This window comes from Papio anubis, chromosome 11, assembly GCF_008728515.1.
Source record: "Papio anubis isolate 15944 chromosome 11, Panubis1.0, whole genome shotgun sequence".
NCBI classification, from domain to species: Eukaryota; Metazoa; Chordata; class Mammalia; order Primates; family Cercopithecidae; genus Papio; species Papio anubis.
This window is the reverse complement of record NC_044986.1, coordinates 31391191-31407210: the sequence shown is the minus strand read 5'-3', so window position 1 is coordinate 31407210 and position 16020 is coordinate 31391191. Positions and strand designations below refer to the sequence as shown.

Here is a 16020-nt window from a genome sequence, read left to right as displayed (position 1 = left end):
AATAAAAAAAAAAAAAAAAAAAAAAAAAAAAAAAAAAAAAAAGAATATAAAAGAGTGGGCACAGGCAAGAGAAAGGTATCATTAAGTGAACCCCAGCAGTTCTTGAATACCAGTTAGAAGACTGTGTTCAGCTGAAAGAACCCTATTCCATACCCGATTTTTTTTTTTTTTTTTTTTTTTTTGAGACAGAGTCTCAGTCTATTGCCCAAGCTGAAGTGCAATGGCGCCATCTTGGCTCACTGCAACCTCCGCCTCCTGGGTTCAAGCGATTCTCCTGCCTCAGCCTCCCAAGTAGCTGGCATTATAGGCATGCGCCACCACACCCAGTTAATTATTGTATTTTTAGTAGAGACGGAGTTACTCCATGTTGGTCAGGCTGGTCCCGAACTCCTGACCTCAGCTAATCTACCCATCTCGGCCTCCCAAAGTGCTGGGATTACAGACATGAGCCACCACGCCCGGGTGTGCCTGATTTTTTTTTTTTCTTTTTCTTGAGAGGGAGTCTGGCTCTGTCGCCCAGGCTAGAGTGCAGTGTCCCAATCTCGGCTCACTGCAACCTCTGCCTCCTGGGTTCAAGCCATTCTCCTGCCTCAGCCTTCCGAGTAGCTGGGACTACAGGCGCCCACCACCACGCCCAGATAATTTTTTGTGTTTTTAGTAGAGACGGGGTTTCACTGTGTTAGCCAGGGTGGTCTCAATCTCCTGACCTCAAGTGATCTGCCCGCCTCGACCTCCCAAAGTGCTGGGATTACAGGCATGAGCCACCGTGCCCAGCCACCTGATTTCTTTTTAACAAAATTATTTTTCTGGCATGCTGCCATGGCTCATGCCTGTAATCTCAGCACTTTGGGAGGTCAAGGCAGGAGGACCGCTTGAGCTCAGAAGTTTGAGACCAGCTTGGGAAATATAATGAGATCTCATCTCTACTAAAAATTTAAAAAATTAGCTGAGTGCACCTGTAGTCCCAGCTACTTGGGAGGCTGAGGTTGGAGGATCGCTTGAGCCTGGGAGGTAGAGGCTACAGTGAACCACTGCACTCCAGCCTGGGCAACTGAGTGAGACCCTGTCTCAAATAAAATAAAATAAACAACATTTTTCTCCTTGGCACCTACTGAATATCCAATCCTGGGAGCAGTAAAAAGAAAAATAACGATCCTGAGAGTATATTGTAACAAAGTACAGGTACAGAGATAGAGATATATACAATTAAATGTTTTAAATCTCAATGAATACAGGCTGGAGTACAAAGGTTCAAGTTGTAAACGCCTTGAAAATTCAGAGAAGGGAAAATGTCATGTCAATCTCCAGAGGCTTTCTGAGAAAGGTGAAGATTGAGTCAAAGGTTAGAGGAGAGGAGAAAAAGAAAGAAGGTATGAGAATGGAGCAACACAATACATTGCCCATATCTATGCCAGGGAAGTCAATTTCATACAGATGCAGACTAGAATAAACATAGAAGGCCATATACTGAGTAGGTAAGAGCACTACCTCTGGAAAACTATGAAAAGGGATCCCAGATCTGCTACCCACTAACTCTATGACTGAGCAATTACTTGAGCTCTCTGAGACTTAGTTTCCTCATCTGGAAAATGGGCATAATAAAAACCCTATGCCATATTGTTTAGGTTATTCAGCATCACTAGGTGCAGCTTTCAAGGGCTTTAGTTCTTTTTTTTTTTTTTTTTTTTTTTTTGAGACGGAGTCTTGCTATGTTGGCCAGGCTGGAGTGCAGTGGCACAATTTCAGCTCACTGCAAGCTCCGCCCCCCAGGTTCACGCCATTCTCCTGCCTCAGCCTCCTGAGTAGCTGGGACTACAGGCGCCCACCACCACGCCTGGCTAATTTTTTTGTATTTTTAGTAGAGACGGAGTTTCACTGTGTTAGCCAGGATGGTCTCGATCTCCTGACCTCATGATCCACCCACCTCAGCCTCCCAAAGTGCTGGGATTACAGACGTGAGCCACCGCACCCAGCACTTTAGTTCTTGATCAAGAGATGTGGGCCGGGTGCGGTGGCTCATACCTGTAATCCTAGCACCATGGGAGGCTGGGGCGGGTGGATCACCAGGTCAGGAGATTGAGCCCATCCTGGCTATCATGGTGAAAAACCGTCTCTACTAAAAATACAAAAAATTAGCCAGGTGTGGTGGCATGCAACTGTAGTCCCAGATACTCAGGAGGCTGAGGCAGGAGAATGGCTTGAACCCGGGAGGCAGAGGTTGCAGTGAGCCCAAATCGCGCCACTGCATTCCAGCCTGGGTGACAATGAGACTCCCTGTCAAAAAAAAAAAGAGAGAGAGAGAGAGAGAGATGCTAACAGGCTGGGCACAGTGGCTCATGCCTGTAATCCTAGCACTTCAGGAGGCCAAGACTGGTGGATTACTTGAGGTCAGGAGTTTGAGACCAGCCTGGCCAACATGGGGAAATCCTCTCTCTACTAAAAAAGTATACGTATACAAAAATTAGCCGGGCATGGTGTCAGGTGCCTGTACTCGGGAGGCTGAGGCAGGAGAATCATTTGAACCCAGGAGGCGGAGTTTGCAGTGAGTAGAGATAGTGGCACTGCACTCTAGCCTGGGCAACAAAGCAAGAGCCCACCTCAAAAAACAAAAGAGAGAGAGAGATGTAAAGTTAGTAAGAAGTGGAGAAGCATTTGAACCCAGATCTATTAGGAAACACCTCTTAACACAGAAGTTCAGGTTCTTCCTTGGTAGAGTTTTATTTTTCTTGTCTACTTACACAATAGTATAAGACATGATTGGCCGGGCACAGTGGCTTACACCTGTAATCCCAGCACTTTGGGAGGCCAAGGTGGGTGGATCACCTGAGGTCAGGAGTTCGAGACCAGCCTGGCCAAGATGGTGAAACCTCATCTCTACTAAAAGTACAAAAATTAGCCAGGCATGGTGGTGGGCGCCTGAAATCCCAGTTACTTGGGAGGCTGAGGCAGGAGAATCCCTTGGATCCGGAGGCGGAGGTTGCAGTGAGCTGACATCGCGCCATTGCACTCTAGCCTGGGTGACAGAGCAAAACTCCATCTCAAAAAAAAAAAAAAAAAAAGAAAGAAAGAAAGAAAGAAAAGAAAAAGAAAGAAAGACATGATGAGCAGTGTTTTTTGTTTGTTTGTTTGTTTTATTGAGACGCAGTTTCGCTCTTGTCCAGGCTGGAGTGCAATGGCGCGATTTCAGCTCACCACAACCTCCGGCTCCTGGGTTCAAGTGATTATCCTGCCTCAGTCTCCTGAGTAGCTAGGATTACAGGCATGCACCACCACGCCGGGCTAATTTTGTATTTTTAGTAGAGACAGGGTTTCTCCGTACTGGTCAGGCTGGTATCGAACTCCCGAACTCAGGTGATCTGCCTGCCTCGGCCTCCCAAAATGCTGGGACTACAGGCACGAGCCACCGCACCCGGCCAATTTGCAGTTTTTTTAAAAAAATCAAAGTTGTACCCTAAAAGAATATAAAAAAGTGGGCAGGGGCAAAAGAAAGGTATAATGAAGTGAACCCCCGTAGAAGGTATAATCAGGATTTATTAATAACAGGTGCTATCTTCCAGCGCAGTGATCAGCTTGTATAGCACCAGAGATCATGGTATCTTGAACAAATTGTTCCTGCTAAAAAACAATTGTGGCCAGGCACGGTGGCTCACGCCTGTAATCCCAGCACTTTGGGAGGCCAAGGCGGGTGGATCACCAGAGGCCAGGAGTTTGAGACCAGCTTGGCCAACGTGGCAAAACCCCATCTCTACAAAAAATACAAAAATTAGCTGGGCGTGGTGGTGTGCACCTGTGATACAAGCTACTCAGGAGGCTGAGGTGGAAGAATTGCTTGGTCTCAGGAGGCAGAGGTTTCAGTGAGCCAAGATTGTGACACTGCACTCCAGCCTGGGGAGACAGCAAGACTCTATCTCAAAAAACAAAACAAAACAAAACAAAAAAACAGTTGTGCTTCCTAATTCTTAGTCTTCAGTGAGTGTCTTGGTTCACGACCATTTGCCACACCTGTTCTTCCTTTCTCCTGAAGATTCTGTGAGTCTGCTATGTTCTTCTAAATAACTTCATTTTTGCTTAAGACAGCCATGGTCTCTTTCTGTAAGGTTTTTTTTTTGTTGTTATTGTTGTTTTTTTTTTTAAGAGACAGGATGCTTGCCATGTTGCCCAGGCTGTAGTGCAGTGGCTATTCACAGGCACAGTCATTGCACACTGCAGACTCCAAGTCCTGGCCTCAAGCAATCCTCTCGCCTCAGCCTCCTGTGTAGCTGGAACTGCATGCTTGAGCCACCATGCCTGGCCTACTTCTGTAATTTTTAAGGAAAAGTTTTCTAAGTGATATCATACACACAAACGTGTGCCCATGAAAATGTAATGATTCCTTCACCAAACATCTGTTGGAGACTTTCTTTGTGTCAGGTTCTACTCTAAATATGAGGATATGATACAAAAACAAAAGAAATCTATGTCAACTAAGAGCAATTGAAGCAGGAACAGTTTGGGGCAGGAAGATGATGTTTAGGACATGTTGAGATTGAAATGTCTGTGAGATGAGCCATTCAGGCAGAAATAAATATTTAGTAGACATTTGGATACTCTTTTTTTTTTTTTGGAGCTTAGCAGAGACGTCTGGGCTGTAGGCAAAAGAAAAAAAGAAAGGGGCTCAAGGTGGAATCAGGATATAGGAGGAAGAGCACATTTAAAGGGTGATGGAGAGGCCAGGTGCAGTGGCTCACGCTTGTAATTCTAATATTTGGGAAGGCTAAGGCAGGCAGATCACTTGAGGCCTGGAGTTCGCGACCAGCCTGGTCAACCAACATAGCAAAACCCGATCTCTACTAAAAATACAAAAAGTAGCTGGGCGTGGTGGTGCACTTCTGAAATCCCAGCTACCAGGGAGGGAGACTTAGGCAGGAGAATCACTTGAACCTGGGAGATGGAGGCTGCAGTGAGCCAAGATTGTGCCACTGCACTTCAGCCTGGGCAATGGAGCAAGACTCTGTTTCAATAAATAAATAGGCCAGGCACAGTGGCTCATGCCTGTAATCCCAGCACTTTGGGAGGCCGAGGAGTGTGAATCACAAGGTCAAGATATCAAGACCATCCTATCCAACAAGGTGAAACCCTGTCTCTACTAAAAATACAAAAATTTCCAAGACCGTGCTGCTGCACTCCAACCTGGGTGACACAGTGAGACTCCATCTCAAAAAAAAAAAAAATTAGCTGGGCGTGGTGGCAGGTGCCTGTAATCCCAGCTACTCGGGAGGCTGGGCAGGAGAATCGCTTGAACCCAGGAGACAGAGGTTGCAGTGAGCCAAGATGGCACCACTGCACTCCAACCTGGGCGGCAGAGTGAGACTCTGTCTCAATCAATCAGTCAATCAATCAATCAATAAATAAAGGATGGAGGAAGATGAACCAAAGGCAAATAAAACTCTGAAGGTAGTGCTATCTTAAAAAAAAAAAAAAAAAAAAAAAAAAAAGGAAAACCAGCCAGGAAAGATGCAGTGGAAACCACAGGAGGGACTTTCTTTTTTTTTTTTTTTTTTTTTTGAGACGGAGTCTCGCTCTGTTACCCAGGCTGGAGTGCAGTGGCCAGATCTCAGCTCACTGCAAGCTCCGCCTCCCGGGTTTACGCCATTCTCCTGCCTCAGCCTCCCGAGTAGCTGGGACTACAGGCACCTGCCACCTCGCCCGGCTAAGTTTTTGTATTTTTAGTAGAGATGGGGTTTCACTGTGTTAGCCAGGATGGTCTCGATCTCCTGACCTCGTGATCCGCCCGTCTCGGCCTCCCAAAGTGCTGGGATTACAGGCTTGAGCCACCGCGCCCGGCCAACACAGGAGGGACTTTCAACGAGAAGGTTGTCAAGTAAAAATGTCCTTGAAGAACTCAGCAAAAGCTACTTCAGGGAAATAGTGGGTTGATAGAAGGAAATAAAGTGGAGGTGGCAAATGTAGCATCCTTGCATGAAACTTGACAGAGAAAGGAAAGGGGGAGGAAGTGATGGAGGTGGAAGTGGGGAGATGAGGATGAAAGAACGAATTCCAACACAGGAGAGATGAGAGGGTATTTCTATGTTGATGGCAAGAGGACGGAATGAGGCCAGTGAAACAGAAATGGATGCAAGTTCTCAAGGAAGGTAGGGGCCAGGGAGGAGAGGCAGGGCTCATAAAGAGGGATTGGCCTTGGAGAGAGAAGGAAAACTGCTCACCTGAAGAGGCGGTCAAGATGTGGAAGGAGCCCTACATACAAATCTGTAGGTTTTACTGCTTCTAAAGTATGTTTCTCTGTTTTGGTTTGGGTGATGAGTTGTTGATATGATAAAGTGATTTGGTGCACTGACTCTGGAGCCAGAGTGCCTGTGGTTGGAATCCCACCTCCACCACTTACTACCTGCTTGATCTTAGTCAAGTTACTTAATCTCTCTGTGCTTCATCCTCCTTATCTGTAGAAGGGATTAGGGGATAGAGAGGGCTGTCACATAGTGATATGGAAGTGGTTTTCTTTTCTTTCTTTCTGTTTTTCTCTCTTTCTTTTTTTAAATTTTCATAGAGACAAGGTCTCCCTATGTTGCTCAGGCTGGTCTCGAACGCCTGGCCTCAAGCAATCCTCCCACCTCAGCCTCCCAAAGTGCTAAGATTATAGGAGGGAGCCACCGCACCACATGTTTATTACTATTTCCACTAGATTGTCATCTCCATGAGGTTGAGGTTTTCTATTTTGTTTAGGGCTGTCTACTCAGAGCCTGGCACAAAGCATGTGCTCAACAAAAATTTCCTGAATGAGTAAACTGGGGTGAAATCCTTCGGAGAGGGGCTCAGGGGGCTGGAATCCCTATTCCTGCGTCGGACTCCGGGCCACTGGGCGGCGTCCTGGGGTCTGGGGAAGGGCCTCCCCCTACGCCGAGAGCGTCCCCGGGCTGGCGCGGTGCAGGCGCTGAGCCCCTAGGGCGCTCCCGTGGCTCCTCCCCCGGCGAGCGTGTAGTGCTGGCCGGGCGACTGCAGGAGCCATCCCGGAGCCGGCCTGGCGGGGCGGGGCGGAGTCGACGCTTAGCCCGGCCTCTGCTCACCTCATCCACGGGAGACGGAAGTCTTGGCCCTGCTTGGCTCCCTCGAGAATCGGGCCTCGTCCTGCCGGGCGGCTGGACCTGGGCAAAGCCTGGGCGCGCTCACGCGCGGCGGCGCCATGAAGCGCTCGGGGACTCTGCGGCTGCTCTCGGACCTGAGTGCCTTCGGCGGCGCGGCGCGGCTCCGGGAGCTGCTGGCCGGGGACCCAGCGGTACGAGTCCGCGGCAGCCCGGACGGCCGCCACCTGCTGCTCCTGCGACCCCTGGGGACGGTAGCCCCGCAGCTGCTGGTCGCGGCTCGAGGGCCCGGCGCGGAGCTGGAGCGGGCCTGGCCGGTAGGCCAGCCCTCCCCGCTGGACGCCTTCTTCCTGCCGTGGCCAGCGCGGCCGGCGCTGGTGCTGGTGTGGGAGAGTGGCCTGACCGAGGTGTGGGGCGCGGGCGTGGGGCCTGGCTGGCGACTGCTGCAGAGCACCGAGCTGTGTCCGGGCGGGGGAGCCCGCGTGGTGGCAGTGGCGGCGCTCCGAGGCCGCCTGGTGTGGTGCGAGGAGCGCCAAGCCGGGTCCGAGGGCCCGTTAGGGCCGCCAGCAACTGCTTTCAGCCACTGTGTGTGCGTCCGGACCCTGGAGCCCTGCGGGGAAGCTAGCACCAGCCTGGGCCGCACGCACGTCCTGCTGCACCACTGCCCCGCTTTCGGGCTGCTGGCCTCCTGCAGACACCTCTTCCTGGTGCCCACTGCCACCACCTGGCCTGGCGTGGCCCACGTTCTACTCATCTGGAGCCCAGGCAAGGGCAAAGTGATGGTGGCTGCCCCACGGCTTGGCCTCTCCTACAGTAAGAGTCTGAATCCTGGACGAGGGGACACGTGGGACTTCCGGACCTTGCTCCGAGGTCTTCCTGGGTTGCTGTCCCTCAGAGAGCCACTGGCTGTACACACGTGGGCCCCAACTCCCCACGGCCTGCTGTTGCTTGACTTTGGGGGCACTGTGAGCCTAGTGCAGTCCCACGGTGGTACCCGGGCAGTGGGCATCCTGCAGGAGGCACCTGTAGGCCCGCGGGGGTCTGCAGCCCTAGGCACATTTCAGGGCACTCTGGCCTGTGTGCTGGGCTCCACATTGGAACTGCTGGACATGGGCAGTGGGCAGCTGCTGGAGAGGAAGGTCCTAAGTACAGACAGGGTACATCTGCTGGAACCGCCAGCCCCCGGCATGGAGGATGAGGAAGAACTGGAGACCCGAGGGAGTCTTCGTCTGCTTTCAGCCTTGGGTCTGTTTTGTGTGGGCTGGGAAGCCCCACAGGGTGTTGAGCTGCCTTCAGCCAAGGATCTGGTGTTTGAGGAGGCTTGCGGGTACTACCAGCGGCGGAGCCTGCGGGGTGCCCAGCTCACTCCAGAAGAACTGAGACACAGCAGCACATTCCGGGCACCTCAGGCCCTGGCCTCCATCCTCCAGGGCCACCTGCCCCCATCTACACTGCTGACCATGTTGAGGACCGAGCTTCGGGATTACCGAGGCTTAGAGCAGCTGAAGGCCCAGCTGGTGGCTGGCGATGATGAGGAGGCTGGTTGGACTGAGCTGGCAGAGCAGGAAGTGGCACGCCTGCTGAGGACCGAGTTGATAGGAGACCAGCTGGCCCAGCTCAACACTGTTTTCCAGGCCCTTCCTACAGCAGCCTGGGGTGCCACCCTCAGGGCCCTGCAGCTCCAGCCAGATGGGAATGGCAAGCTGAGGTCCCAAGCACCCCCTGATGTGTGGAAGAAAGTGTTAGGGGGAATAACTGCTGTAAAGGAACCCCCCAATGGGATACTGCCCCCCTTTGAACTCCTCTGCCAATGTCTGTGCCGGCTGGAGCCTCGATGGCTGCCATCTTTTGTGGAGCTGGCTCAGCAGCAGGGTGGGCCGGGCTGGGGGGCAGGGGGCCCGGGACTGCCCCTGTATCGCCGAGCCCTGGCAGTGCTAGGTGAGGAGGGGACCAGGCCTGAGGCTCTGGAGCTAGAGCTGCTCTTGAGCAGTGGGCGGCCCAAAGCTGTGCTCCAAGCTGTCGGGCAGCTGGTGCAAAAGGAGCAATGGGATCGGGCTCTGGATGCAGGCCTGGCCCTCGGCCCCTCCAGTCCCTTGCTTCGAAGTGAAATCTTCAAACTGCTGCTGGCCGAGTTTGCCCAGCACCGCCGGCTTGATGCTCACCTTCCCCTCCTTTGCCGCCTGTGCCCACCAGAACTGGCTCCAGCTGAGCTCCTGCTTCTACTGAGGACATACCTCCCAGATGAGGTGGGGCCCCCTACCCCATTTCCTGAGCCTGGAGCAGAGCCCCCTCTCACTGTGGGCTTACTCAAAGCCCTGCTGGAGCAGACTGGGACTCAAGGATGGCCCTCAGGCCCAGTTCTAAGCCCATATGAAGACATCCTATGGGACCCTAGCACTCCACCCCCGACTCCACCTCGGGACCTATGACTACCCTTCAGGCATCAGAACACTCAGGACCTGGAGGCTTGCTTGGACAGGTCCTCTGTGTCACTGACACAGGAAATCATTTCTGGGACACAGTGATCAGGGAAGGGTGCGTGGGACTTGGAGGGGCCCATGGTGGACCTGTGTATGCAATATTCTTCTGTCATCTGGAGCTATTTTTAAGATATGTGTGTGAAATATATACATAGTTTAGTATATACACAGTTGTGTGTTTTTAAACAGCTACGGGTCTCAGAGGATGCAGGTTATAGAGGGACTGGTTGGACCTGGATCTTTTGGCTAAAGTCCCCACTTCCAATCATGAAAATAGTTAACATTTATGAGCATTTAATACATGCCAGGCATTCTACTCATCTTTATATAATCCCTCATTTAATGCTTCTCATAACCCCAGTGGGGAAAGTACTGATGTTATTCTCATTTTACAGGAAATAGAAGTTTAGAAAAATTAAATGACTTGACCAAGTTCATTTGGCTAGAAAGTAGCAGCTCAAAGATTGAAGCCACCTCACTGAAACAGCCCAGTAGCTCCCACCTGCTTGGGCTTGAATGTGCTGTCCATCCCTGGCTTCAAGCTGGCTTCTGTGGCCTGCTGAGAGGAGGAGGACTACAGAGCTCCACCCTTCCTTTCCCCAGGACTTCTCTGCTCTGGAGTAGGAACTTTGCTGGGTCCTGGGTCCTTGCTTGTCTCCACCAGGATTTCTGGAGCAGCCCTTAGTTTAGGGGAAGACTTGCCACAGACAGGAGAGCTGCCTGAGAGCTCTCTGGCTCAGTAACAAAATTCACTGGGAGCAGAGCTACCTGGAGAGCCCCATATTTCTGCTGACTCCCCCAAGTCAAGAAATAAGAGCATCTGCAACACAGATCTCTGCTTGTCTGGATTTATTCAACAGGCTCACCTCTGAAGAGGCCTTTGCCCTATGCTCACTTATACCCAAGTAACCCCTCAGCCTAGCCTAGGATAGACCCCTGGTTCTAGCTTAGGGTAGGACCCTGGATGCAGCTACTCAGCATCATCCCCAGTCCCAGATACTCCTTGTCTAGGGTTGGGGCCAAGCTTAGGGCTGCCGCTTAGCTTTGTCCTCAGCGGGGACCTGCAGCTTAGATGCTGGTAGCCTTAACCTGGGTTTAAGGTGGACTCAGGCTAGGACTAATGAGACTAGGGACAGTTCCTGTCTCTCAGAGGAGAGAAGTAGCTACTTAGTCTTATCCATGGCTGGTGTTAACTCTTCAGCCTCATAGAGGCCATGAGGTGGCTCATCTACATGGCCAAGTCCTGAGGTACCATCTTAGCCTCCTCCAGAGCTTGGATGGCCCTTGTCCTTGCCCTCAAGCCAGACTGCCTACCAATACTTGGAGTCAAGCTGCTGTTCTTCCCAGAGGCCCAGGGCTAGGGACAGTCCCAATCTAGGCCTCCACCTCAGCCCCTTCCTGGTCTGGAAGGAGTTCCTCTTCTTGGTCTTGAAACTAGGCTCATCATGGCTCCTCAATGGGAAGCTGCTTCTTGTTTATGATCCTGCTTAATCATTGTTGCTTCTTCTCAAATCTCCCAAGCCTGAGATTTGGCTTGGTCCTCCTTCTGTGCCCGGAAGAGAAGGAATTCTACTCATTGGGCTCCTGGGGGCATGGGTAAGGGAAAGAAGCCAGGTTTTTCCTTAAGACTGTATGGCTCAAGGAAGTTCCCTGGGACCACCCACTAGTAGGGCCTCCAGATGAAGGCCACCCACCCCAGCAGCTCTGAGCAGAGCAGGTGGACTCAGATGGTGACTTTTACCTGCTTTTACAGGCTTGGTGCTTGATCACATTAGCCTTATTCTTCCTTTCAATGTGGAAGGTGCAAGTGATCCCAAACTGCATCTCAGGACTTTGGGAACAGCTCAGGGATCATTGTGTGACTGAGTTTTTCTTTTTTTTTGTTTGAGACGGAGTCTTGCTGGAGTGCAAGTGGCGCAACCTCGGCTCACTGCAAGCTCCGCCTCCCAGGTTGATGCCATTCTCCTGCCTCAGACTCCCGAGTAGCTGGGACTACAGGTGCCCGCCACCGTGCCCAGCTAATTTTTTTGTATTTTATTAGTAGAGACGGGGTTTCACCGTGTTAGCCAGGATGGTCTCCATCTCCTGACCTCGTGATCTGCCCACCTCAGCCTCCCAAAGTGCTGGCATTACAGGCGTGAGCCACCGCACCCGGCCGTGCGTTTTAATGGAGTTCCTGAGCGGGCTATCAGACAGAGGTCTCTGAATAGGAGGGTGGAGATCTTAAGCCAAAGTCCTTGGCCTTGGGTACCTGAGAAAGGGGTAAATTCTGGCATTGATGGGCTTCATTTTTACTTTTTTTTGAGATGAAGCTTCGTTCTTGTTTTCCAGGCTGGAGTGCAATGGTGCGATCTCGGCTCACTGCAACCTCCACCTCCTGGGTTCAAGCAATTCTCCTGCCTCAGCCTCCTGAGTAGCTGGGATAACAGACATGCACCACCATGCCCGGCTAATTTTGTATTTTTAGTAGAGATGGGGTTTCTCCATGTTGGTCAGGCTGGTCTCAAACTCCTGACCTCAGGTGATCCGTCCATCTCAGCCTCCCAAAGTGCTGGGATTACAGGTGTGAGCCACTGCGCCCAGCCTTTTGCTTCTGTTTTTAAGAGACAGGATCTTGCTATGTTGCCCATCCTGGAGTACAGTGGCTTATGGGCTCAAGCAATCATCCTGCCTCAGCCTCCCAAGTAGCTGGAACTACAGACACAGGCCATTGTCACCTGGGTTGGTTGCTGCCCTCCTTTTCTTTTCTTTTCTTTTTTTTTTTTTCTTTTTTTTTCTTTTTTTTTTTTTTTTTTTTTTTTTTGAGACGGGCTGGCTCTGCCTCCCAGGCTGGAGTGCAGTCAGCCCGATCTCGGCTCGCGCCAGCTCACGCCTCCCGGTTCCATCACGTTCTCCTGCCTCAGCCTCCCGGTGGTTTGGGACTGGCCCGCTCCACCAGCCGCCCGGCTATTTTGTATTTTTTTAATTTTTTTTTTTTTTTTTTTTTTGAGACTGAGTCTGGCTCTGTCGCTTGAGCTGAATGCCCGGTGGCGGGATCTCAGCTCACTGCAAGCCTCCGCCTCCCGGGTTCACGCCATTCTCCTGCCTCAGCCTCCCGGTAGCTGGGACCACAGGCGCCCGCCCGCCCTTGACTAGTTTTGTATTTTTAGTAGAGCGGGGTTTCATCGTGTTAGCCGGATGGTCTCGATCTCTGACCTCGTGATCCGCCCGTCGGCCTCCCAAGTGCACAGGATTGCAGGCTTGAGCCACCAGCGCCCGGCCTTTTTTTGTATTTTTAAGTAGAGGCGGGGGTTTCACCGTGTTAGCCAGGTGGTCTCGATCTCCTGACCTCGTGAATCCACCGTCTCGGCCTCCCAAAGTGCTGGGATTACAGGCTTGAGCCACGGCGCCCGGCCTTTTTTTTTTTTTTAAAGGCCAGTCTTGCTGTGTGGCGCAGGCTGGAGTGCAGTGGCGCGATCTCGGCTCACTGCAAGCTCCGCCTCCCGGGTTCACGCTATTCTCCTGCCTCAGCCTCCGAGTAGCTGGGACTACAGGCGCCCGCCACCACGCCCGGCTAGTTTTTTATATTTTTAGTAGAGACGGGGTTTCACCATGGTAGCCAGGATGGTCTTGATCTCCTGACCTTGTGATCCACCCGCCTCGGCCTCCCAAAGTGCTGGGATTACAGGCTTGAGCCACCGCGCCCGGCCTTTTTTTTTTTTTTCTTGAGAAAATTTCTTGCTATGTTGCCCAGGCTGGACTTGAACTCCTGGACTCAATCAGTCCTCCCACCTCAGTCTCTCAAGTAGCTGGGATTTTAGGAACATGCCACCTCACCCAGCTGCTGAAGGTTTTGGGTGGTGGACAAGGTCTCAGATCCAAGGTCCCAGGACAGGACTGGAGTAGGGGTGTCTGAAGTCCCTGGGAAGGTGAGGGGAGGATCCTAAGCCAGTGGGCAGGAGCGTTTCCGTAGGTGTGCCTCACCTCAGGAGCTCTGTCAGGTTCACATGGCAGTAAAGCTAGGCACAAGGAGTGCTACACAGTAGTCCCAGCAAGCATCTTGGGTGAAGGTGAGGAAGCAGCGCGCAAGGTTCCTTCAACTGCCTATGTGGCCTCAGGGACCCAAGCCTCCCTTTTCCTTTTCTTTTTTAAATTTTAGTGGTATTATTATTATTATTTTGAGACAGAGTCTTGCTCTGTTGCCCAGGCCGGAGTGCAGTGGCACGATCTCAGCTCACTGCAAGCTCCACCTCTCAGTTTCACGCCATTCTCCTGCCTCAGCTTCCTAAGTAGCTGGGACCACAGGTGCCCACCACCACGCCTAATTTTTTTTTTTTTGTATTTTTAGTAGAGACGGGGTTTCACATGTTAGCCAGAATGGTCTCGATCTCCTGACCTCATGATCCGCTCGCCCTGGCCTCCCAAAGTGCTGGGATTACAGGCGTGAGCCACTGCGCCCGGCCTTTCTTTTCTTTTCTTTTTTTTTTTTTTTTTTTTTTTGAGATGGAGTCTTGCTCTGTCACCCAGGTTGGAGTGCAGTGGCTCAATCTCAGCTTACTGCAACCTCCGCCTCCCAGGTTCAAGCGATCCTCCTTCCTCCTGAGTGGCTGGGACTATAGGTGTGCACCACCATGCTCGGTTAATTTTTGTATTTTTTAGTAGAGATGGATTTTCACTATGTTGCCCAGGCTGGTCTTGAACTCCTGACCTCATGATCCACCCGCCTCGGCCTCCCAAAGTGCGGGGATTACAGGCATGAGCCACTGCACCTGGCCTATAATGGCTTTCTAATTGGTATCCCTGTCTCCTCAAATCTAACCTTGGTTGCCGAGAGTATTATATACTACAGCAAATCTGATCGAGTTCAGCACCTACTCCAATAATCAGGGTAAAGGCCAAACTCCTAAGAAAGCCATCTCTTCCTTTGTGTCTGGCCCTGCCTCTCCAGTCTCCTCTCTAGCCACTCTTTTTTAATACTGTGATTGCCTAGTTATTTGTTCATTTCCTTGATTAGCATACAAGTTCCTTGAAGGCACAGACCATGGTTATTTGTATTTTGGTATCCTCAGCATGTATCACAATGCCAGGCTCATAGTAAGTTTAATAATAATAATAATAATAATTATTATTATTATTATTGAGACAGAGTTTCACTCTTGTTACCCAGGCTGGAGTGCAATGGTGTGATCTTGGCTCATCACAACCTCTGCCTCCTGGGTTCAAGCGATTCTCCTGCCTCAGCCTCCCAAGTAGTTGGGATTACAGTCATGCACAACCATGCCTGGTTAATTTTGTATTTTTAGTAGAGACGGGGTTTCTCCATGTTGGTCAGGCTGGTCTTGAACTCCTGACCTCAGGTGATCTGCCTACCTCGGCCTCCCAAAGTGCTGGGATTACAGGTGTGAGCCACTGCAACCGGCCTAATTATTATTGCGAATGCAGGAACTGACAAGGCCCTATGACCTGGAGTGAAAAGAAGGGATTAAGCTCTGGCCTGTAGAGATTATCTGCCTCTCTTCCTTTCTTTTCATAAGCCAGACTGACTCTTTGGTTGATCCACCCCTGAAATTGATGGCAGTAAGTCAGGTGGATCTGAAGGCAGAACCCAGCCAAGGACAGTGGCAAGGGTGGAGAAGCCACTGAGTTGGGACCATCTTGGGAGTTGAGGTGGAGGTGAAAGGAATGGACATGACTGGTATTACCCAGTGCCCCCAATCCCCAAACCAGGAGAGTTTGAGAAGGGATAGGAAAGTCTGAGTAGCCAGGTGTGGTGGCTCATGCCTGTAATCCCAGCACTTTGGGAGGCCGAGGCGGGCAGATCACAAGGTCAGGAGATCGAGACCATCCTGGCTAACACGGTGAAACCCCGTCTCTACAAAAAATACAACAAAAAATAGCCAGGTGTGGTGGCAGGCGCCTGTAGTCCCAGCTGCTGGGGAGTCTGAGGCGGGAGAATGGCGTGAACCCGGGAGGCGGAGCTTGCAGTGAGCCAAGATCGCGCCACTGCACTCCAGCCTGGGCGACAGAGCAAGACTCCATCTCAAAAAAAAAAAAAAGAAAGAAAGAAAGCCTGAGTCAATGAGGTTCCAGGGAAGAGACTGGTGACAGGGGCTAGTGGAAATTGTGGGTTGAGGTCAAAGGTCTGGAAGATTGATCCCTACGTTGAATATGGTCATCCAGGCTGGGCACTGTGGCTCACACCTATAATCCCAGCACTTTGGGAGGCTGAGGCAGGCAAATAGATTGAGCCCAGGAGTTCAAAACCAGCCTGGGCAACATGGCAAAACCTTGTCTCTACAAAAAACAAAAAATTAGCCAGATACGTTGGCACACACCTGTCATCCCAGCTTCTAGGGAGGTTGAGGTGGGAGGATTGCTTGAGCCCAGGAGGTCAAGGCTACAGTGAGCTGTGATCACACTACTGCACTCCAGTCTGGGTAACAGAGTGAGACCCTGTCTAAGAAATAAAAATAAAAATAAATAAG

The 16020-nt window shown here is 51.3% G+C and overlaps 1 protein-coding gene across 1 annotated transcript; it reads left to right on the top strand.

Annotated features, from left to right (window-relative positions):
- The first annotated feature begins 6889 nt into the window (after nt 1–6889).
- Nucleotides 6890–9722, top strand: HPS6 (HPS6 biogenesis of lysosomal organelles complex 2 subunit 3). Its single transcript, XM_003904168.4, has one exon. The coding sequence runs from the start codon at nt 7178–7180 to the stop codon at nt 9503–9505; it is 2328 nt and encodes a 775-aa protein (XP_003904217.3). The 5' UTR covers nt 6890–7177; the 3' UTR covers nt 9506–9722.
- Nucleotides 9723–16020: the final 6298 nt, after the last annotated feature.

Coding starts and splice junctions, on each gene's coding strand:
- HPS6 (XM_003904168.4), top strand. CDS start 7,178: ATGAAGCGCTCGGGGACTCTGCGGCTGCTCTCGGACCTGAGTGCCTTC.